Source organism: Propithecus coquereli, unplaced genomic scaffold (genome assembly GCF_000956105.1).
Source record: "Propithecus coquereli isolate 6110/MARCELLA unplaced genomic scaffold, Pcoq_1.0 Scaffold1, whole genome shotgun sequence".
In the NCBI taxonomy this organism is placed as follows: domain Eukaryota; kingdom Metazoa; phylum Chordata; class Mammalia; order Primates; family Indriidae; genus Propithecus; species Propithecus coquereli.
Genome location: NW_012133857.1, coordinates 15,189,849 through 15,209,290, shown reverse-complemented (window position 1 = coordinate 15,209,290; position 19,442 = coordinate 15,189,849). Strand labels below are relative to the sequence as shown.

General features: G+C 38.6%; 1 protein-coding gene across 1 annotated transcript in view; it reads left to right on the top strand.

The window, feature by feature from the left end:
• PBRM1 (polybromo 1) overlaps nucleotides 1–19,442 on the top strand; it is a 141,902-nt gene that overhangs the window by 62,921 nt on the left and 59,539 nt on the right. The window contains exons 17-18 of the mRNA XM_012661922.1: nucleotides 3,910–4,552; nucleotides 9,073–9,284. Of these exons, the coding sequence (XP_012517376.1) occupies nucleotides 3,910–4,552; nucleotides 9,073–9,284 (855 nt within the window). The remainder of the gene's footprint in view (nucleotides 1–3,909; nucleotides 4,553–9,072; nucleotides 9,285–19,442) is intronic.

The following is a 19,442-nucleotide window of genomic DNA, read 5'->3' as shown; positions in this document are numbered from 1 at the left end:
TTGAATGTGGTGGACATTTTGTGAACATTAAATAGGAAGAATGGATATTTTTTCTATGTATGATGCCTGGAAGAGTATAGTGGCAGATTTTTCTTTTTTGTAGATTTGTTTGGTAATTACTAGAATAAACAATGAATCCCAGCAGCTCCCACTGGACAGAATTTCAGAGGTTAGAGGTATCCATTTGCTGTACTGTACTCAGCTGTCATTTGAGTGTGGTTTGTGGATGGTTGTTTTATTAAAAGTTGTCAAGGAGGAAAGACGGCAAAAGTAATTAATACCATTGGACTAAACAAGAAGTTTCTGTCTTATTTAAAATATGTAAATAAAATAAATACCAAGCAAATGTTAGTGATGTCAAATACTATTTAGAGCCATATTTGCTTAAATGGAGGAAAACAAACCTGCTTTTTTATATGAAATGACTGTAAACTAAATTTCATAGTAGCTTTGGGTTTGATTTACTTCTTTTTAAGGTATCTATCTCCTCATGGAATTACAAAAGCATGCAGAAGGTTTGCAGATATGTAAAATTTTCATTCTGGTTTGTAGGGGCACAATACCCTTTAAAACTAGAATTGATTCCATAAGTTGAGTTAGGAGACTAATTAACAATAGATAGGTTAACAATAGCTATCTAAATGTATGTATGTATGTATTTTATGGTTTTTTGGAGTCAGGGTCTCGCTTTGTTGCCCAGGTTAGAATGCAGTGGCAATCATCATAGTTCACTGCAACCTCCAACTCCTGGGCTCAAACAATCTTCCTCCCGTCTCAGCCTCTCGAGTAGCTGAGACTGAGACTACAAACACACATCACCTGGCTGGGCACGGTGGCTCACGCCTGTAATCCTAGCACTCTGGAAGGCCGAGGCAGGAGGATCGCTTGAGGTCAGGAGTTCAAGACCAGCCTGAGAAAGAGCGAGACCCCCGTCTCTACTATAAATAGAAAGAAATTAGCTGGACAACTAAAAATGTATAGAAAAAATTAGCCGGGTGTGGTGGTGCATGCCTATAGTCCCAGCTACTCGGGAGGCTAAGGCAGAAGGATTGCTTAAGCCCAGGAGTTTGAGGTTACTGTGAGCTAGGCTGACGCCACAGTACTCTAGCCCGGGCAACAGATTGAGATTCTGTCTCAGGGAAAAAAAAAGCCACCACACCCAGCTAATTTTTTATTTTTTTGTAGAGATAGGATCTCACTCTGTTGCTCAGGCTGGTCTCAAACTCCTGTCCTCAAGCAATCTTCCCACCTGGGATTCCCAGAGTGCTGGGATTACAGGTGTGACCTATCACAGCCAGCCTAAATATATACACACACACACACACACACACCCCACGCACCCATACACGTATATGTGTGTGCATATATTTTAAATAAATATACACATACCTATTTTACAATTTCAACGAAAGGGAATTTTAATGTTGAATGTTAATTTCCTTTTTATTTCTCAGTTTTCTTATGAAAAATGTCAAACATATACAAATGTAAAGAATACTACAGTGAACCCTTTTGTATATACCTCCTGCTCAGTATTTATCAACATTGTGCCATACTTATTTCCTATATCCCCTTTTTTCTCTTTTTTTCTAAATTATTTTAAAGCAAATCCAGTCTATCATTTCACTTCTACATAGTTCAATATGTATCTCTAAAATACGTAGACATTTTCTTAAATAGCTGTGAAGTCATTACCATACCTAACAAAATTAGCAAGAGTTTCTTGGTTTCGTCTAATACCTGACAAATTTTCAAGTTCTGTTGTCTCACAAATGTATTTTTATATTGGGTTTCTTCAAATCAGGATCTAATTAAGTTCTGTATAGTATATTTGATTATTATGCCCTTAAACTCAAGAGCAGTCTCTTCCCTTTTCTTTCCCTTTCTTTCCTCATGTCACTGACTCATTGAAGAAACCAGGTCACTTGTATAGTGTCCCAAGCTCAGGATTAGTCAGTTTGCTTCCTTGTGATATCAGTTAACTGTTTCCTTTATCCTCCTTATTTCTTATAAATAGAAGTTAACTTTAAAGGCTTCACTATATTAAGTTTCAGTTTGGTGAGAATACTTTATAAGAGGTTTTCTACACTTGTGTTGCATTGTGTCTTGAGGCAGTATCTGGTTGAGGTAGAATCCAAATAGTCTACACATTGCATTTAATGAATACTTCTTTTAATCTGTAAACTCCCCTCCACCTCTCCCTTTCCCCTCTGCCTTACTACTTATCTGTTGAAGAAATTGGGTTTGTGCAATAGTTTCCCATAGTCTGGGTTTTGCTAATTGCATCCCGGTGTTGTGGTTTAACGTGTTCTCTGTCCTTTGTATTTACTATAAATTGATAGTTGGAGCCAGAGGCTTGATCAGATTCAATTTTGATCACCTGTCTTGTCCTTTTGGCACAAAAACTGACTTTATAGGTGATACATGGTGTTCCATCTGATGGCATCTCATATCTGGTTGTGTCTTTCTGTTATGTTAATAGGTTGATGTCCACTTATTTAATTCATTAAAAAGGTGTAAAATAGTGATAGTTTAATTTTATCATTCCTTACTCATTTCTTAGCTGGAATACTTCTATATAGAAAAATGTTGCTTTATCCAATATTTGGTTACTCAGTAGTACAGTTCGTTTGTCTTGTTTTGTTTTTTTTTGAAAGCCTAAAAGCTTGATACTTTTTGGGTTTTTTTTCCTCTTTATTTACCAGTTTTCAAAACAATGCGTTGGTTTACTTACCTCCTCCAAGATTTGCGCAGTTTTTTGTTTGTTTTTGTGTATCATTAAGAATGACTAGATTGGCTGGGTGCGATGGCTGACGCCTGTAATCCTAGCACTCTGGGAGGCTGAAGCGGGATGATTGCTTGAGCTCAGGAGTTCGAGACCAGCCTCAGCAAGAGCGAGACCCCATCTCTACTAAAAATAGAAAGAAATTAGCCAAACAACTAAAAATAGAAAAAATTAGCTGGGCACGGTGGCGCATGCCTGTAGTCCCAGCTACCTGGGAGGCTGAGACAGGAGGATCACTTGAGCCCAGGAGTTTGAGGTTGCTGTGAGCTAGGCTGATGCCACAGTACTCTAGCCCAGACAAGACAGTGAGACTCTGTCTCAAAAAAAAAAAGAATGACTAGATTTAAACATATTGCTGAGTTTTAATCCATTGCAGTTATTGCCCTTATTGATGCTCATGTTGTCTCAGGCTGGTTCCTGTATTTTTTTTACATGACCATTTTAGGAAGTCATTGATAGATTCTTTACTGTCTGGTGTTTCAAGATATACCTGACTGGGAATCAGCCATTTGCCAAGGGGCCCTAACCTTTCCATGTGTTTGCTAAAAGGTCAGGGCTTCTTGATGTTAGTATTTGAAATTAGTATTTTAAAACCATAGTCTGGGGTATACTGCTAGTAAGTTAGTCATTGTTTCTAGGATTTTCAGTGGACAGAGCTAAGAAATATCTATGTGTTCATATGTGTTTATAGTTAAAGATAAAATACATTATAAGTTCATACTGATACTTTGAATTGAGATTCAAGGCCACAAGGTTTTTATTCAGGGTCCTTTGTTTTAACATCTATATCTCTTTTTCTTCAATGATGAAAATCTCAGTTCCTAGGGATACCAGAGATAATAGAATTAGAATTCACGTAGCTACTTCATTTGCTTTATTCCTCCTTATTCACAGCTATCTCAACATAAACAGTACTTACTCTCATATCAAAAATGTGATTACTGAAAACAGTTAAAATTTTTTTCTAGTTCTTTTTTTATCTATAGGTTATATTTTACTAAAGACATTCTAATTATGGTGTTTTACAAATCACTTGGAATAGTCCCTTTCCTGTGGTTATGCTACCAACTATATATAAATTTAGTTTCATTTATTTTATTTTAACATTAAATCTCTTTCTTTAGGTAGGAAGAGTGGCATTTCTCCTAAAAAATCAAAATATATGACTCCAATGCAACAGAAACTAAATGAAGTCTATGAAGCTGTAAAGAACTATACTGATAAGAGGGGTCGCCGCCTCAGTGCTATATTTCTAAGGCTTCCTTCTAGATCTGAGTTGCCTGACTACTATCTGACCATTAAGAAGCCCATGGACATGGAAAAAATTCGAAGTCACATGATGGCCAACAAGTACCAAGATGTAGACTCTATGGTTGAGGACTTCGTCATGATGTTTAATAATGCCTGTACATACAACGAGCCTGAATCTTTGATCTACAAAGATGCCCTTGTCCTCCACAAAGTGCTGCTTGAAACTCGGAGAGACCTGGAGGGAGATGAGGACTCTCATGTCCCAAATGTGACCTTGCTGATTCAAGAGCTTATCCATAATCTTTTTGTGTCAGTCATGAGTCATCAGGATGATGAGGGAAGGTGCTACAGTGATTCCTTAGCAGAAATTCCTGCTGTGGATCCCAACTTTCCTAACAAACCACCCCTTACTTTTGACATAATTAGGAAAAATGTTGAAAATAATCGCTACCGGCGGCTTGATTTATTTCAAGAACACATGTTTGAAGTATTGGAAAGGGCAAGAAGGATGAATCGGTATGTTTTCAAAGCCATTTTCTATTTGAAAACTTGTGATATTTAATACAAAACAGATGAAAGAATACTGCTTTGTTGTACTGTTTTGGCTTAGGTACATGATTGCAGTTGGTAGCATACTGTTCTGAATCCTAATTACCCAAAACTTCTAAAGAACAAATATATTATGTGGGGAAGAGAGGGCATGCTATTAAGTTATCTAGATTAGGGCTGATTAGAAGGAATAATACAAAATTGAAGATCTCTTCACAAGCATAGAGTTAAAATAAAGCCTTTCACAGAATGTATTTTTTAAAGAATAAATGCTTCTAAATTTGAAATAGGAATTAGAAATAGGATTTTTTTTAAGGTTTGACTTCAGTCCAAGAATGCTTTAAATGATAGCTCAAAAGTATTGATCTGAGATTAGACTGATGTAAATTTGATCACTGTTTTAAGTACCTAAAAGGGCTTCTTTTTTTAAAGTCAGATTTCTCGGTGTAAGAGCCTGCTACAGACATTAAATGTTCTAAAAGAAGAAAATTTAGATTTTTGTCAAAGTTAAATTTCCTTCTAATTTTGATCTGTGGTATATCTTTGCTACATATCAATAGTATATTTGACTGTTAAGACAAATTGAATTCAGCAATTATAGTGTATTTTCTGTGTGCCCTTAGAAGTAGTTAGGAGTATATAAAAAGTTAAAGATACAAACCTTACCTTCCTGGAGTTTACAGTCTTATCATGCTGAGAACTAGAACTTTAGACCGTGTAATTCCAGCTGAGGAAGCTGTAAAGCCAGAATTTGCTCTGGACCTTGAAAGAAAAATAAATAGTAATGTTTGCTATTTCTCTTAAGTACCTGCTCTTTGTAAAGCACCATGCTAAGCACTTTATGTAGATAATATCTAATTCTTATAATAGCTTTTCTAGGTAATTGATAATCTTCCCAGTTTGCATATGAAGAATCAGAGGCACAGGCAGAGAGAAATTACCCACAGTTACACAACTAGTAAGTGGTGTGACTTGTCTTGTCCCCCACTGTAGAAGGCTGCTGCTGAGCCAGTTACCAGGACATCAGTCATGGAGTACAGCTATGGATGACAAGCCTTGAACTCTGTGTTCTAAGAGCTTGAAGTATGATGGATGGAACAGGACCTATGCTTAGGGAAAAATAATTACAGACATGAGACAACATCATAACCTGATATTTAATAAAGATGGTGATGTAAGGAACTCCATGTGCTAGAGTTCTCATACAAAGGCATGAGACACAAAGGAAGAATGGGTAGAATTCAAATGAGTAGGGGTGGCTGGGTGGGGTGGCTGACACCTGTAATCCTAGCACTTTGGGAGGATCAGAGGGATCCCTTGAGCCCAGGAGGTCAAGGTTACAATGTGCTGTGATCACCACTGCACTCCAGCTGAGCAACAGAGAGAGACCCTGTCTCTTAAAGAAAAAAATGAGTAGGGGAGAGGATATTTCAAATAATACAAGTGTTAATAAGCAAAGGCCTATGGTTAGGAAATGAATATGATATGTTCAAGAGCAGAGTTAGAGTTAGGGCTAGATTTCCTAAATGTACGCCCTTGAGCAACACGTTTAAGAAATGATACTTAATTCTGTCTACGACCATACCACCCTGAACACGCCCGATCTCATCTGACCTCAGAAGCTAAGCAAAGTCGGGCCTGGTTAGTACTTGGATGGGAGAAATGGTACTTAATTCTTTAACAACAGGGTAAAAATAAAGAGAAAGATGGGGAGACATATTGCAGTCAAAATGTGCTAGAGTTATTCGTTTATTCAACAAATTTTTATTGACTCACTACTAGTGAATGAGCAAGTTCTAGATGCATGGCACACACTGCTTTCATGGAATTTAGACATCCATTCTTGTTCTTGGTTTATTTATGTAGTCCTGAAGTCTCAAGTCACTCCCTTCTCCCCTTCCCTCCCCAACCCAGTTACATCGTGGGGTTAGTTTTGTGAGTCTTCCACAGAGTATTCGCCTCTTAGATTATTAGGAAATTTGTTTATCCTGTATAGATAACCTGTTTATTTCAAGAATTAAGCAAATTTGTATCTCTAGGAAATAAGCTTTTTTCATTCTTTCCTTGTTGACATTAGTTTTTGTTTTTGAGGCCTGGGAGGTAGAGTCCAAGGTGTATTTATAGTATTTATATGGGATAGTGATGCATACAGTTTCGCTCTCATCCCAGAGCATTGTTGAAAAACATAAGGGAAGCCATTCTTATCTTTGTGAAGATAGTAGTGTGATGATAGTAGTGTGATGGTTTAAAGTATTTAATAAGAATTAAGAATAAGTGCTTAATAAGAATTGATGAGGATGCATCACTTTAGTGAATGATAAACTCTGCCTTTATCTACTATATTGCCAATAATGGAGATAGGCATCCCAGAAATATTAAGTTCATGAATTCAATGAAGTCCACATGCAGTAGATTTCCATGTTGATCTCTAAGAGTGTTGATGCCTTATCACCATTTTCTGCCACCCAACATCACCTGGAACTTCACCCTGAAATGGAATCTGAACATGAGACTTAACAGAAGAGAAAATTCATTCAGGTGACAGTGGTTTGTCCATCAGCAGTACTCAGCAACACAGTGCTGATTCTTGCCAGTTGGCTGCTGGCTTTCCTAATCTCTTAACAGTATTCTTGGACCGAACACTCTGACTCCCTTGTAGGTAAGAAGGACCCATGGGAAGACAAAGACAGGAAAGCATCAAGAGCCTCCTATAATCTTAATGATTTCCTGTTGCTGAATGTGTACCTTATATAACAGGATTACCTAACAATTGAGGGGAATTAGAGTGTTTTTCCATCTTGAGTTTTTGTTCTTGCACATTAAGTGAACACTTGGCCTCTTAGATTGACAAATTGTTCATAATACTTTGAATAAACAAAACAAAAAGGGATATACCAGGTATTTAGTGACTTCTGTGCAAAATTTTTATTTCTAAACCATGTGACATAATGGAATTATGAATCTGCCCCTTCATGAAAATGAAAAGAGCATTTTCACTTACAGTTTTATACTTAAAATTGTAAGCTATTATAAAATGAATTTCATATGAACAGGCTTCAGGTATCTGTATTCAAAAAACAAGCTCAAAGTGTCTTAGAGATTTCTTCCCTTGGTAACTTTTATTTTTATTGCTTTCCTACAAATATTAGCATTTCTGTAACCTCAAAACATATTTAAAACCTTTGCAGTAACACCCGTGTAGGTTATTGGCAGTATCTTTTGTTTTCCAGTTCACCTTTGCTGATCTGATGGCCTCACTAAAATTTAATGCTCTAGTGGCGTGTGTCAGCAGGAGGCTGAATTAGCTTGCTATGCCTGCCACACTTTCCTGACCAGAATGTCTTCATAACTGCTAAGACATTTGTCTGTGGCTAGTTTTGTCAATAATTTTTGTTTGTTTTGTGACAGAGCCTCTTCTCTGTTGCCTGGGCTAGAGTGCAGTGGCGTCATAGCTCACTACAACCTCAAACTCCTGGACTCAAGCAGTCTTCCTGCCTCAGGCTCCTGAGTAGCAACGCGCAACCATGCCTGGCTAATTTTTCTATTTTTAGTAGAGAAGGGGTCTCACTCTTGCTCAGGCTGGTCTCGAACTCCTGAGCTCAAGCAGTCCTTTTGCCCTGGTCTCCCAGAGTGCTAGGATTACAGACGTGAGCCACCATGCCTGGCCTGAAAAATTTTTTAGACCCTGGTATTGTTAGTTAATAGAATATATCCTTGGACCACAGTGGATTAGAAATAGTAATAAAATTTCTTTCTGTCAAAATTCTAAAGTTTATTTGGCCTAGTACCCTTATTTTATAAATGTTATAAAGGAGGAAAGGGCTCAGAAAAGTTCTGAATATGACACGAATAATTGTTTTCCATCTTTCATTATCTTGCTTCTGCCAGTTCCCCAGAATTGTAGTTATTTCTGGGAAACTAAAATGAGCACTAACTCTTGAGGCCTGTAGCCATTATAGGATCCCCTTATAGCTTTGCAGTTTAAGTTCAAATAGTCACTGGGTCCTACCAAACTAGGCAACCAAAAAGAAGAAAGTGGACATAGCCTAAATCTTTTGTTAGGACTTTATATGATATGTTGTTCTGCATTAAGAGAGAGAAAAAATTAATCTAAAGATTAGATGTAAGTGTTGGACATGGTGTGGAGCCTGGGTACCGTTCTTAATTCTTGCAACCATCTTCTGTTGCCAGAATGGACTGATAGATGTGCCCTATATCTCCAAGGGAAAATGCCTAAGGCCTTTCCTTTTATGTGAGCTGTGCAAGGAATGAGAAAAGGGAACTGGTAGGAATGAGGCTTACCATAGTAAAATGACACCTCAGATTCTGCTGTTGCAAACTTCAAGAAGATACCCTTCATAGAACTGTACAGAAACACCATTATACCTATTAACATATTAAAGAAGCATTAATAGAATTTGACATATATTTGAGGTATTTAAACAAAACAGCTTATGTGTCAGTGGATACTCTTGATGCCGTTACAGGACAGATTCTGAAATATATGAGGATGCCGTAGAACTTCAGCAGTTTTTTATTAAAATTCGTGATGAACTCTGCAAAAATGGAGAGATCCTTCTTTCACCGGCACTCAGCTATACCACAAAACATTTGCATAATGATGTGGAAAAAGAGAAAAAGGAAAAATTGCCAAAAGAAATAGAGGAAGATAAACTAAAACGAGAAGAAGAAAAAAGAGGTTGGTTTCTTTTTATTAAATATGAAGAAATATTATACTCTGTTCTAGCTGGTCTCATAATTAGCTATGGAATAGAGTCCTGTTTGTGTGAATGAAGACTCGGAGTGTTGACTATTTCATAGTAGGCATGATGAGATGGAATTGGTTTTTATCATTATCAGTTTGATCACCAGACAAAAGATTGAAAGTTGCCTGTGACACAGCTGTTATTCTAGTATTCTGGGAACAGAGTTAGTTAATTCACAAGTGTGGAAGCTTAATGCCTCTTCATACTATTGGTAGATAAAAACCTAAGGGGCCTAGCTGGGGCTAGAAAGAATTCTCAAATTCCATAAAGTTTCTGCCACATCATCTAGTAGCACTGCTTTCCTCTTACATACTCTGGGCCAAATACCTGATATTTTGGTTGAACCACATACCTAGGAGAAAAGTTTTATTTTAATCATATCATCTTAAAAATGTTACTTTGAGTCACTTGCCTAAATTTAGAAATATTTTGATAACAGGACCTTTTTTTTTTTTTTTTTTTTTTGAGACAGTGTCTCAGCCTCCCGAATAGCTGGAATAGCTGAGACTACAGGTGTGTGCCACCATGCCTGGCTAATTATTCCTATTTTTAATAGAGACAGTGTCTCACTCCTGCTCAAGCTGGTCTTGACCTCCTGACCCCAAGCAGTCCTCCTGCCTTGGCCTCCCCATGTGAGCCACCAAACCTAGCCAAGAATTATTTTTTTTCCCCACAAATTTGATCATTTCTGATAAAGTTCGAGTTTACATAGATTCCTAGAATATGTGGCTTTTCCAAAAGTTATGTTAATCTGTAGCATCAAATCTCCATGGGTTTTTTCCTTAGGCAAGAAAACAAAATAAATTTGTAGCAGAATAGATTTCAAGCAAATTCTTGTAAGCAATGGCATATCCAAAAAAAGAAGAGAAAGGAACGTGGTTATTGAGAATAGTAATTTTTCCAGCATAGGGCTAGCTGCAGAAACCAGCAGCTTCATCCCCACGGGGAATGTACTCATTCAGGATGGTGAATGTCTGTGTGGGGCATGGCAGTGGAGAATCTGTGTCTTTGCCAGCTGAAAATGGTTGATGTAGAAATGCATGGAGTAGAGCTGCAGCTTTGCTGTCCTGAGGTGATGGTCTAGGTTAAGGAATATCCTGAAAAATAGAAAGCTATAGAAGGGCTGAGATAAGCTCTCCACACATTCCCAGCTGACTAGAAAACCATGCAGGTAGAGGGGGAGATGCAAAACAACCTGGTAAAAAACAAAACCCACGGGATACTTGAAAGTAGGCTGCAAATTTGAATGCATCCCCCACCTATACACAGACTCATTAGCAGAGGGCAATCCTTATGGGCTTGAGGTGTTTGAGTACAACGTTCACCTGAATTATTGACTGACTGCTAGCTATGCAGACATAGAAGCAACCCCTAGGGTTAAGTCTTTTATATACCTATAATGGGAGTCCCAGAGGAGAGAAGAGAAAGAGGGAGAAAAAAAGATTTGAAGACATAATAGCTGAAAACATCTCAAATTTGATTTAAAACATTAACCTGCAGCTCCAGGAATTCCAAATCAGATAAACACAAAGAGAACCATATTTAGATACATCATAATAAGAATGCTGTAAGAGAAAATCTTGAAAGCAGCAAATGGATCATCATTTATAAGAAAACTAATATGATTAATAACTGACTTTTCATATGAAATAATAGCGGCCAAAAGGCGATGAAATGATATTTAATGTATTAAAAGAAAAAAAATGAACCAAGATTTGTATATCCAATGAATCTGTTGTTTTAAAGTGAAATTGAAATAAAGACATTCCCAGACAGACAAAAACTGAGAAAATTCACAGCTAGCAGTCTTGCCCTGTAAGAAATATTAAAGTAAGGAGCTTCAGGCCAAAAGAAAATGACACCAGATGGTAAATCAAAGTTCTTCTTCTTCACAAGAAGAACTGAAGAGCATTGGAAATGGTAAATATGTGGATAAATGTAAAAGATTGTGTGTGTGATTTATTTACTTTTATCCTAATTTCTTTAAAAAAGATTGACAAATGCAATAATTACAACACTATTGTTAGGTTTATAACATTTATAGAAGTGATATATGTGACTGTAAGAGTGCCAAGGAAGGGGGGATAATGGAGCTATCTTGGAGCAAAGTCACAGTATTTAATGAAATTAAGTCAATATTTAACAAAAATAAGTAGTTGGTGGTAATTTAAAGATATATATTGTAATGCCTAAAGCAAATACTCAAAAAACAAATAGCCAAAAAAGTCACCACAGGAATTAAAACGATACACAAAAAAATACTTGCTTAACAGTTATAAAAGAAGGTAGTAAAGGAGGAAAAGAGGAACAAAAAGACATAAGACATAAAGAGCAGCAGTCCCCAACCTTTTTGGCACCAGGGACCAGTTTCGTGGAAGGCAGTTTTTCCACTGGGGATGAGGGGTCCTGTTTCAGGATGCACATTACATTCATTATGCAGTCAGATCTCTCTGCTAATGATAATCTGTATTTGCAGCCACTCCCACAGCGCTAGCATCACCACCTCAGCTCCACCTCAGATGATCAGGTACTAGATTCTCATAAGGAGCACGAAACCTAGATCCCTTGCATGCACAGTTTGCAGTGGGGTTCGCGCTCCTATGAGAATCAAATGCTGATCTGACAGGAGGTAGACCTTACGCAGAGATGCGAGCGATGGAGAGCAGCTGTAAATACAGATGAAGCTTCCCTTATTCACTCACCACTCACCTCCTGCTGTGTGACCCACTTCCTAACAGATCATGGACTGGTACCTATCCATGGTTGGGGACCGCAGATATAGAGAACAAATAACAAAATGGCAGGCGTGAATTCATTTGTATCAGTAGTTACATTAAATGTGAATAGACTATACACTCCAATCAAAACATGGAGTGCATGTTATTAATATTAGAGAAATAGAATTTAAGAGAAAAAATACTAAAGACAAAGAGGAACATTTCATAATGATAAAAGCATCAACATATTGAGAACATATAATATTTATAAATGTATATATACCTAACAACAGAACACCAAAAATACATGAAGGAAAAAGTGACAATTAAAAGGAGATATAGACAGTTCAACAATTATACTTTCTCAATACTCCTTTCTCAGTAATTGACAGAACAACTAGACCAAAAATTAGTAAATATATAGAAGACAAGAATATCACTGTGAACCAGCTAGCTTAACTGACGTGTTGAACACTATACAGGCATACCTTGTTTTATCATGCTTTGCAAATACTGTGTTTTTTTACAAATTGAAGATTTCTGGCAACCCTGCATGGAGCAAGTCATTTCATTTTATTGTCATTATAGCTGTTATGGTGATCTGTGATCAGTAATCTTGAATGTTACTATTGCAGTTATTTTGGAATGCCACAAACTACACCCATATAAGACATGAACTTAATCAACATAAGTTATGTGTGTTCTGACTGCTCCCCCAACCAGCTGTTCTCTAGTCTCTCTCTCCTCAGGCCTCCCTATTTTCCTAGGACACAACAATATTAAAATTAGGCCAATTAATAATCGTACAGTTACCTCTAAGTATTAAAGTGAAAGGAAGAGTCACACATCTCTCACTTTAAATCAAAAGCTGGAAATGATTAAGCTTAGTGAAGAAAAGCATGTAAAAGCTGAAATAGGCCAAAAGCTGAGATAGGCCAAAAGCTAGGCCTCTTGTGCCAAACATTTAACAAAGTTTGCCCGTGCAAAGGAAAAATTCTTGAAGTAAATTCAAGGTACTACATAAATGAACACACAAATGATAAGAAAGCAAAAGAGACCTTGCTGGTAGGAAGAAAGTTTTAGTAGTCTGTATCAAACCAAAGCCTATTCTAGAGGAAGGCCATAACTCTTGTCAGTTCTATGAAGGCTGAAACAGGTGATGAAGCTATAGAAGAAAAGTTTGAAGCTAGCAAAAGATTTGTTTAATGAAAGAAGTGATCTCCATGACATAAAAGTACACGGTGAAGCAGCAAATGCTGATGTAGAAGCTGCAGCAAGTTGTCTGAAAATCTAGCTAAGATAATTTATGAAGGTGGCTATATAAACAAATTTTCAATGTTGATGAAACAGCCTTCTATTGGAAAAAGATGCCATCTAGGATTTTCATAGCTACAGAGGAGAAGTGAGTGACTGGCTTCAAAAGGTAGGCTAACTCTCTTATTAGGGGCTAATGCAACTGATGACTTTAAGTTGAAGTCAGTGCTCGTTTACCATTCTGAAAATCCTGGGGCCCTTAAGAATTATGCTAAATCTACTCTGCCTGTGATCTATAAATGAAACAACAAAGCCTAGAGGACAGCACAACTGTTTACAGCATGGTTTACTGAATATTTTAAACCCACTATTGAGACCTGCTCAATGATTTCTTTCAACTTTTCAGTGTTGCAAAAGTAATACTCGCTCAGTAGAAACTGTACTTTGAGTACCCATACAACCATTCTGTTTTTCACTTTCGGTACAGTATTCAATAAACTACATGGGATATTCAACACTTGATTATAAAATAGCCCTTGTGTTAGATGGTTTTGCCCAACTGTAGGTAATGTAAGTATTCTAAGCATGTTTAAGATAGGCTAGGCCAAGCTTTGGTGTTCAGTAGGTTAAATGTATTAAATGCATTTTTGACTTATGATAAGTCAAAGGGCATCTATAGGTATTTCTAGCCACAAAAGAACTACAGTGTGCTTTAGATCATCCTATGTCCAATTTTATGAATATTAAAAGATAATCAAGGCTGCACGTGGTGGCTCACGCCTATAATCCTAGCACTCTGGGAGGGAGGATCGCTTCAGGTCAGGAGTTCTAGACCAGCCTGAGTGAGACCCTGTCTCTACCAAAAATAGAAAAAATTAGTTGGGCGTGGTGGCATGCACCTGTATTCCCAGCTACTCTGGAGGCTGAGGCAGGAGGATTGCTTGAGCCCAGGAGTTTGAGGTTGCAGTGAGCTATGATGCCGCCACTGCACTCTAGCCAGGGTGACAGAGTGAAACAGTCTCAAAAAAAAAAAAAAAAAGATATCAAAACATCGGAAAGTTGGATAGTGGTTGTGTATGTCAAATCAACCCTGTCTGTCTTCAAGTCATAAGAGAAGGATTCTTGACAACAACCTGATGGACATTAAGGGAAGCTAGAAGATATCACACACCCTTGTTTTCATTAAATACCAGAAGTCCTCATACAGGGTAAATAAGGATAAAACAACATAGAGAATTTTAAGTTAAATATGGAAGATTGTACACAAATGTTTACTGCTATTTCTTCCCAAAACACCTCTAAAATGATGGAAAGGGGATTTAAAAACAACATAAAAAGACAGAAACACAAGCATTCCCCTCCCTCAAAAAAAAAAAAAAAAAAGAAGGAAATCAATGAAAGAGGAGATGGTGGCAATTGAAATTTGGGAGCTAAAAATGGATGGATAAGTTGCTAACACTGGCTTTAATATCAGCAGTGGATGAAGACCTTAAACAGGACAAATCCTGTTTTAGACCAACACAGGGATTAGAACAGCTGGTACTTCCAAAAATTGAGATGCATGTGGGGCTGAAAACAGGAGGATTAGTTGAAAGTCTAAAAGGAATTGAGCCAGGCGTGGTGGCACATACCTGTAGTCCCACCTACTCAGGAAGCTGAAGTGGGAGGATTGCTTGAGCCCGGAAGTTCAAGCTGAGCCCTGTCTCTTAAAAAAAATAAAAGGAGTTGAGCTTCCAGATCACTGCCTCAACCCTTCCTGTGACTGTTCCTCCTAAAGCATCTAGATTCAGGAATATGAAGCAGACCTAAGGAGTGGGAATAAAGTACTGAAAAGGAAGATTAAGTGAAAGGATTTATACTATTGTGAGATCCTTTGGTCCTCCTAGCTATTTAGCTTCTAGAATACTGGCTGCCAGGCTTATAGTTCCAAGGCAGGAAGGAGGTTTTCTCTTGAGAAATGGACCAGGCAATGAGAAAAAACTAAAGATAATAACATCTGGAGGTCTCCTTTGAAACCCATCAGTTAGCCAGCCTTTTTAGTGTCTCACTGTTAAATAGGAGCAGTTATTTGTTTAAATAGGATTGAATATTTAAGGAAAATCCATAAAATGTTAAAGTTTTTTTTTAAAAAAACTAAAGCTAAAATTTAAATCTTCAGGCACATGACAGGTTATTGCATCTGTAAAATAAGAACAGAAGACTATTAAAAATGAACATTCAAAGAACAAAAATTTTCTTGGTAATTAAAAATATGTTGGCAGTCATGACCAGCCTGGGCAACATAATTTAAAAACATAAAATTTAAATTTAAATCTACATAAAATTTAAAAATTAGCCAGACACGGTGGCACGTACCTATAGTCCTAGCTACTCAAGAGGCTGAAGCAGGAGAATCACTTGAGCCCAGGTACTTGAAGCAGCAGTGAGCTATGATTGTGCCACTGCACTCCAGCCTAGGTGACAGAGGAAGACACTGTCTCTTAAAAAAAAAATTAATGCCAAACCCACCGAGAGAGAAAATATTCACAAATTATGTATCTGGGCCAGGCGCAGTGGCTCACGCCTGTAGTCCTAGCACTCTGGGAGGCCGAGGCGGGTGGATCATTTGAGCTCAGGAGTTCAAGACCAGCCTGAGCAAGAACAAGACCCCGTCTCTACTAAAAATAAAAAGAAATTAGCTGGACAACTAAAAATATATAGAAAAAATTAGCTGGGCGTGGTGGCGTGTGCCTGTAGTCCCAGCTACTCGGGAGGCTGAGGCAGAAGGGTTGCTTGAGCCCAGGAGTTTGAGGTTGCTGCAAGCTAGGCTGACGCCATGGCACTCTAGACTGGCAATAGAATGCAACTCTGTCTCAAAAAAAAAAAAAAAAAAATTATATATCTGATGAGAGTCTATTATCCAAAGTATATAAAGAACGTCAACAAAAACAACCCAATCCAAAAATGGACAAAGGATTTCAATAGACATTTCTCCAAAGAAATTATATTGCACAAATGGCCAATAAGTGTATGAAAAGATGTTAAACATCATTAATCGTTAGAAAAATTGCAAATCAAAACTATGAGATACCACTTGCACTTTCTTTAGGATGGCTATTATCAAAAAAAAATAATGTGTTGATGAAGATATGGAGAAATTGGATTCCTCATACATTGCTGGTGGGAATGTAAAGTGGTACAGCCTCTATGGAATACAATTTGGTGATTCCTCAAAAAGATATTGGATTACCATGTGATTCATCAATTCCAATCCTAGGTATATATCCAAAGGAAATAAAAGCATAAATTCGAAGAGATATTTGTATTGTGTATCCATGTCCATAGGAGCATTATTTGTGATAGCCAGAAGGCAGAAATGGCCCAAGTGTCCATCAACAGATGAATGGATAAACACAATGTGGTGTATTCAAAGTGATGTCTGTCAGTAAGATAGCCAACTAGAAGCCCCTAGTGCTCATACCACTCACGAAGACAGGAAGAAAAACGAATAAGCAACTTCATTTTAACAAAAGTAACTGAAGGAGAATGCCAGAGCATATCAGTAGAGTAACAGAAATGTTGGTGAACACAGAAACTCAATATGGCCACATAAAGAACAGAAGAGAACACCAAGCCTCCACCACCCCATTCCCCAACTAGGATCAGCTGAGAACCAGGGAAACTTCTCCCTACAGCAAGGAGATAAGCAAGAGGATCCCGTCCACCCCCATAAATATTTTGGACACTTACAGACCATGGCTGGTGTCTCCTGCAGTCATCACATGCACTAAGCCCAGCTGAGGGAGCTACCTGGAGACCCCATAGTTGTGCTCCCCCTAGAGAAGGAGCCAACACTGTGCCATATTGGAATTGGAACTATGGTTACAGTGTGTCTTGCTCCAGAGGCGAGTAGCCACAGCTCCCTTTCATCACTGAGGCTAAGCTGTCACAGAACCACCCCAGCCTGGTGGCCCATCATCCCCAAGCCAAGGTGTGAGCAGCTGTTACACCCTTCTCTGTGGGGCTAAGCAGAGCTAGAGCCATTCCGTCTACCCATGTTCCCACCCCCTCAGGCCAGAGCTGAAGTGGCACCCTGCCTCCTGGGAAAACAATATGTTAGCTACTCAGAGCAGTTACACTTCCCTGGTGCCTACACTGAAGCAGTTCCCTGCATCCCAGGGAAATGGTTCCTGGACCACCCAGAACAATCATTCTCCTCAGGCCTGAGCTGAAGTGACACATCACTCACTGGGGAATCAATCTCCTAGGCAGGCTGAGCAGCTATGCATCCCAGGGCTAAGTTGATATAGTATTCTGTGTCCCAGGGAAACAGCAGTGACTGAGCTGAGACACCCAACCCTATAGGCCAAACAACTCGAATACCCTGCTTCCCTGGAGCTAGACTAGCCCCCTGGAGTCTGAGCTGCTGAGACACCCCTCTCCCTGGGGAGTGGAATCATTGCTGTGCTTTTTCTGCAGCACCCCCCTTTCGCCCCCCAGGGCTGAAATAACAGCTGTGCTCTTCCCTGCTGGGGTACTGGCTGCCATTTAACCTGGACTTACAGAATCTGGGATACTGACAAGCCCCACAATCCTATGGTCTAGTGTCACTACTACATAGTGCTTCATCCCCTGGGACTCAAGTTGCCACTGAGTCCTGTTGGCTCAGATTTCTGAATTGCAGTCATACCCTGCCCCCCATAGGTAGAATCACAGCTACAACCTGGCCCCCTGGACTCAAGATATTAGGGAGTACCTCAGAGGCAGATCTTGGCTCTGTGTGCAACCTGCATCCAACCCTGCCACAGAGAGAAAACCTGCACTCCCAAACCCAGGTGCCACAATAGGTTCATGAGACGCTGAGCTTAGGACCCTGGCCCCATGGCTACCCTGAGCACCTGCTCCTGGATCCTAGCTGCTTGTAGGCCATGTCAAACCTGACAACAAGAGTGTTCCCCTTGGCTAAGTCTCCTCCTTATGATGAAAATAAGAGTAGGACGACAGTAACAGCCTATACCACTGCTGCCACAAATGTCTACAGACCTTTGAGGCACCCACAGTTATTGCTGACATTGAATCAGCTGAAGAAGCTGCATGGAGACTATACCATTGCACTATTGAGAAACAGAGTTAACACATCCTTCCCAATGCCACAATAAAGCCCAACTGCAAGGGAAAGTCTTTCTTTACAAAAGCCACTCTAGAAAGTTTGAAAGAGGCATTTGTTCTACCATATGCAGACGTCAGTGCAGGGACCCAAGAAAAGCAAGGAGGTATGACTCCACTACAGGAAAACAATCTCTCTCTAGTAACAGACCCCAGTGAAAAGGAAGTTACGGAATTGCCAGAAAAAGAATTCAAAATAATGATCTTAAGGGAACTCAATGAAATACAAGAAAATACAGATAGGCGATTAAACAAAATCAGGATAACTACATGAACAAGAAATTCAACAAGGAGATAGCAATTTTTAAAAGCCAAACAGAAGTTCTGCAGCAGAATTCAATGAATAACAAATACAGTGGAGAGCTTCAACAACAGTCTTGGGCATGCTGAAGAATCTTTGAACTTGAAGATAGGTCCTTTGAAACTACCCAGAGAGAAAAAAAGAAGTAAGAATGATAAAGAATAAAGAAAGCCTATTAGACTTACGGGACACCATTTAGCAAACAAGTATTTGCTTTATGAGTGTTCCCAAAGGAAAAGAGAAAAAAAGAGGCATAGAAAACCTATTTAATGAAATAATAGCTGAAAACTTTACAAATCTGGCGAGAAATATGGACATCCACATCCAGGAAACTCAAAAGTTCCCGAATAGATTCAACGCATAGAGATCCTCCTCAGGACAAATTATGGCACCACTGTCAAAAGGCAAAGAAAATTTGAAAACCATAAGAGAAAAGCATCAAGTCACGTATTAGGAAATCCCCACTAGACTAACAACAGATTTCTCTGCTAAAACCTTACAGGCCCAGGAGAAAATGGGATGATATATTCAGAGTACTAAATGAAAAGAACTGCCATCCAAGAATACTGTATTCAAAAGTTATAATCTGTCTAGAACTCAAAAAAATCAACAAGAAAAAATCAAACAACCCCATCAACAAAGGAGCATTATTTGTGATAGCCAGAAGGCAGAAA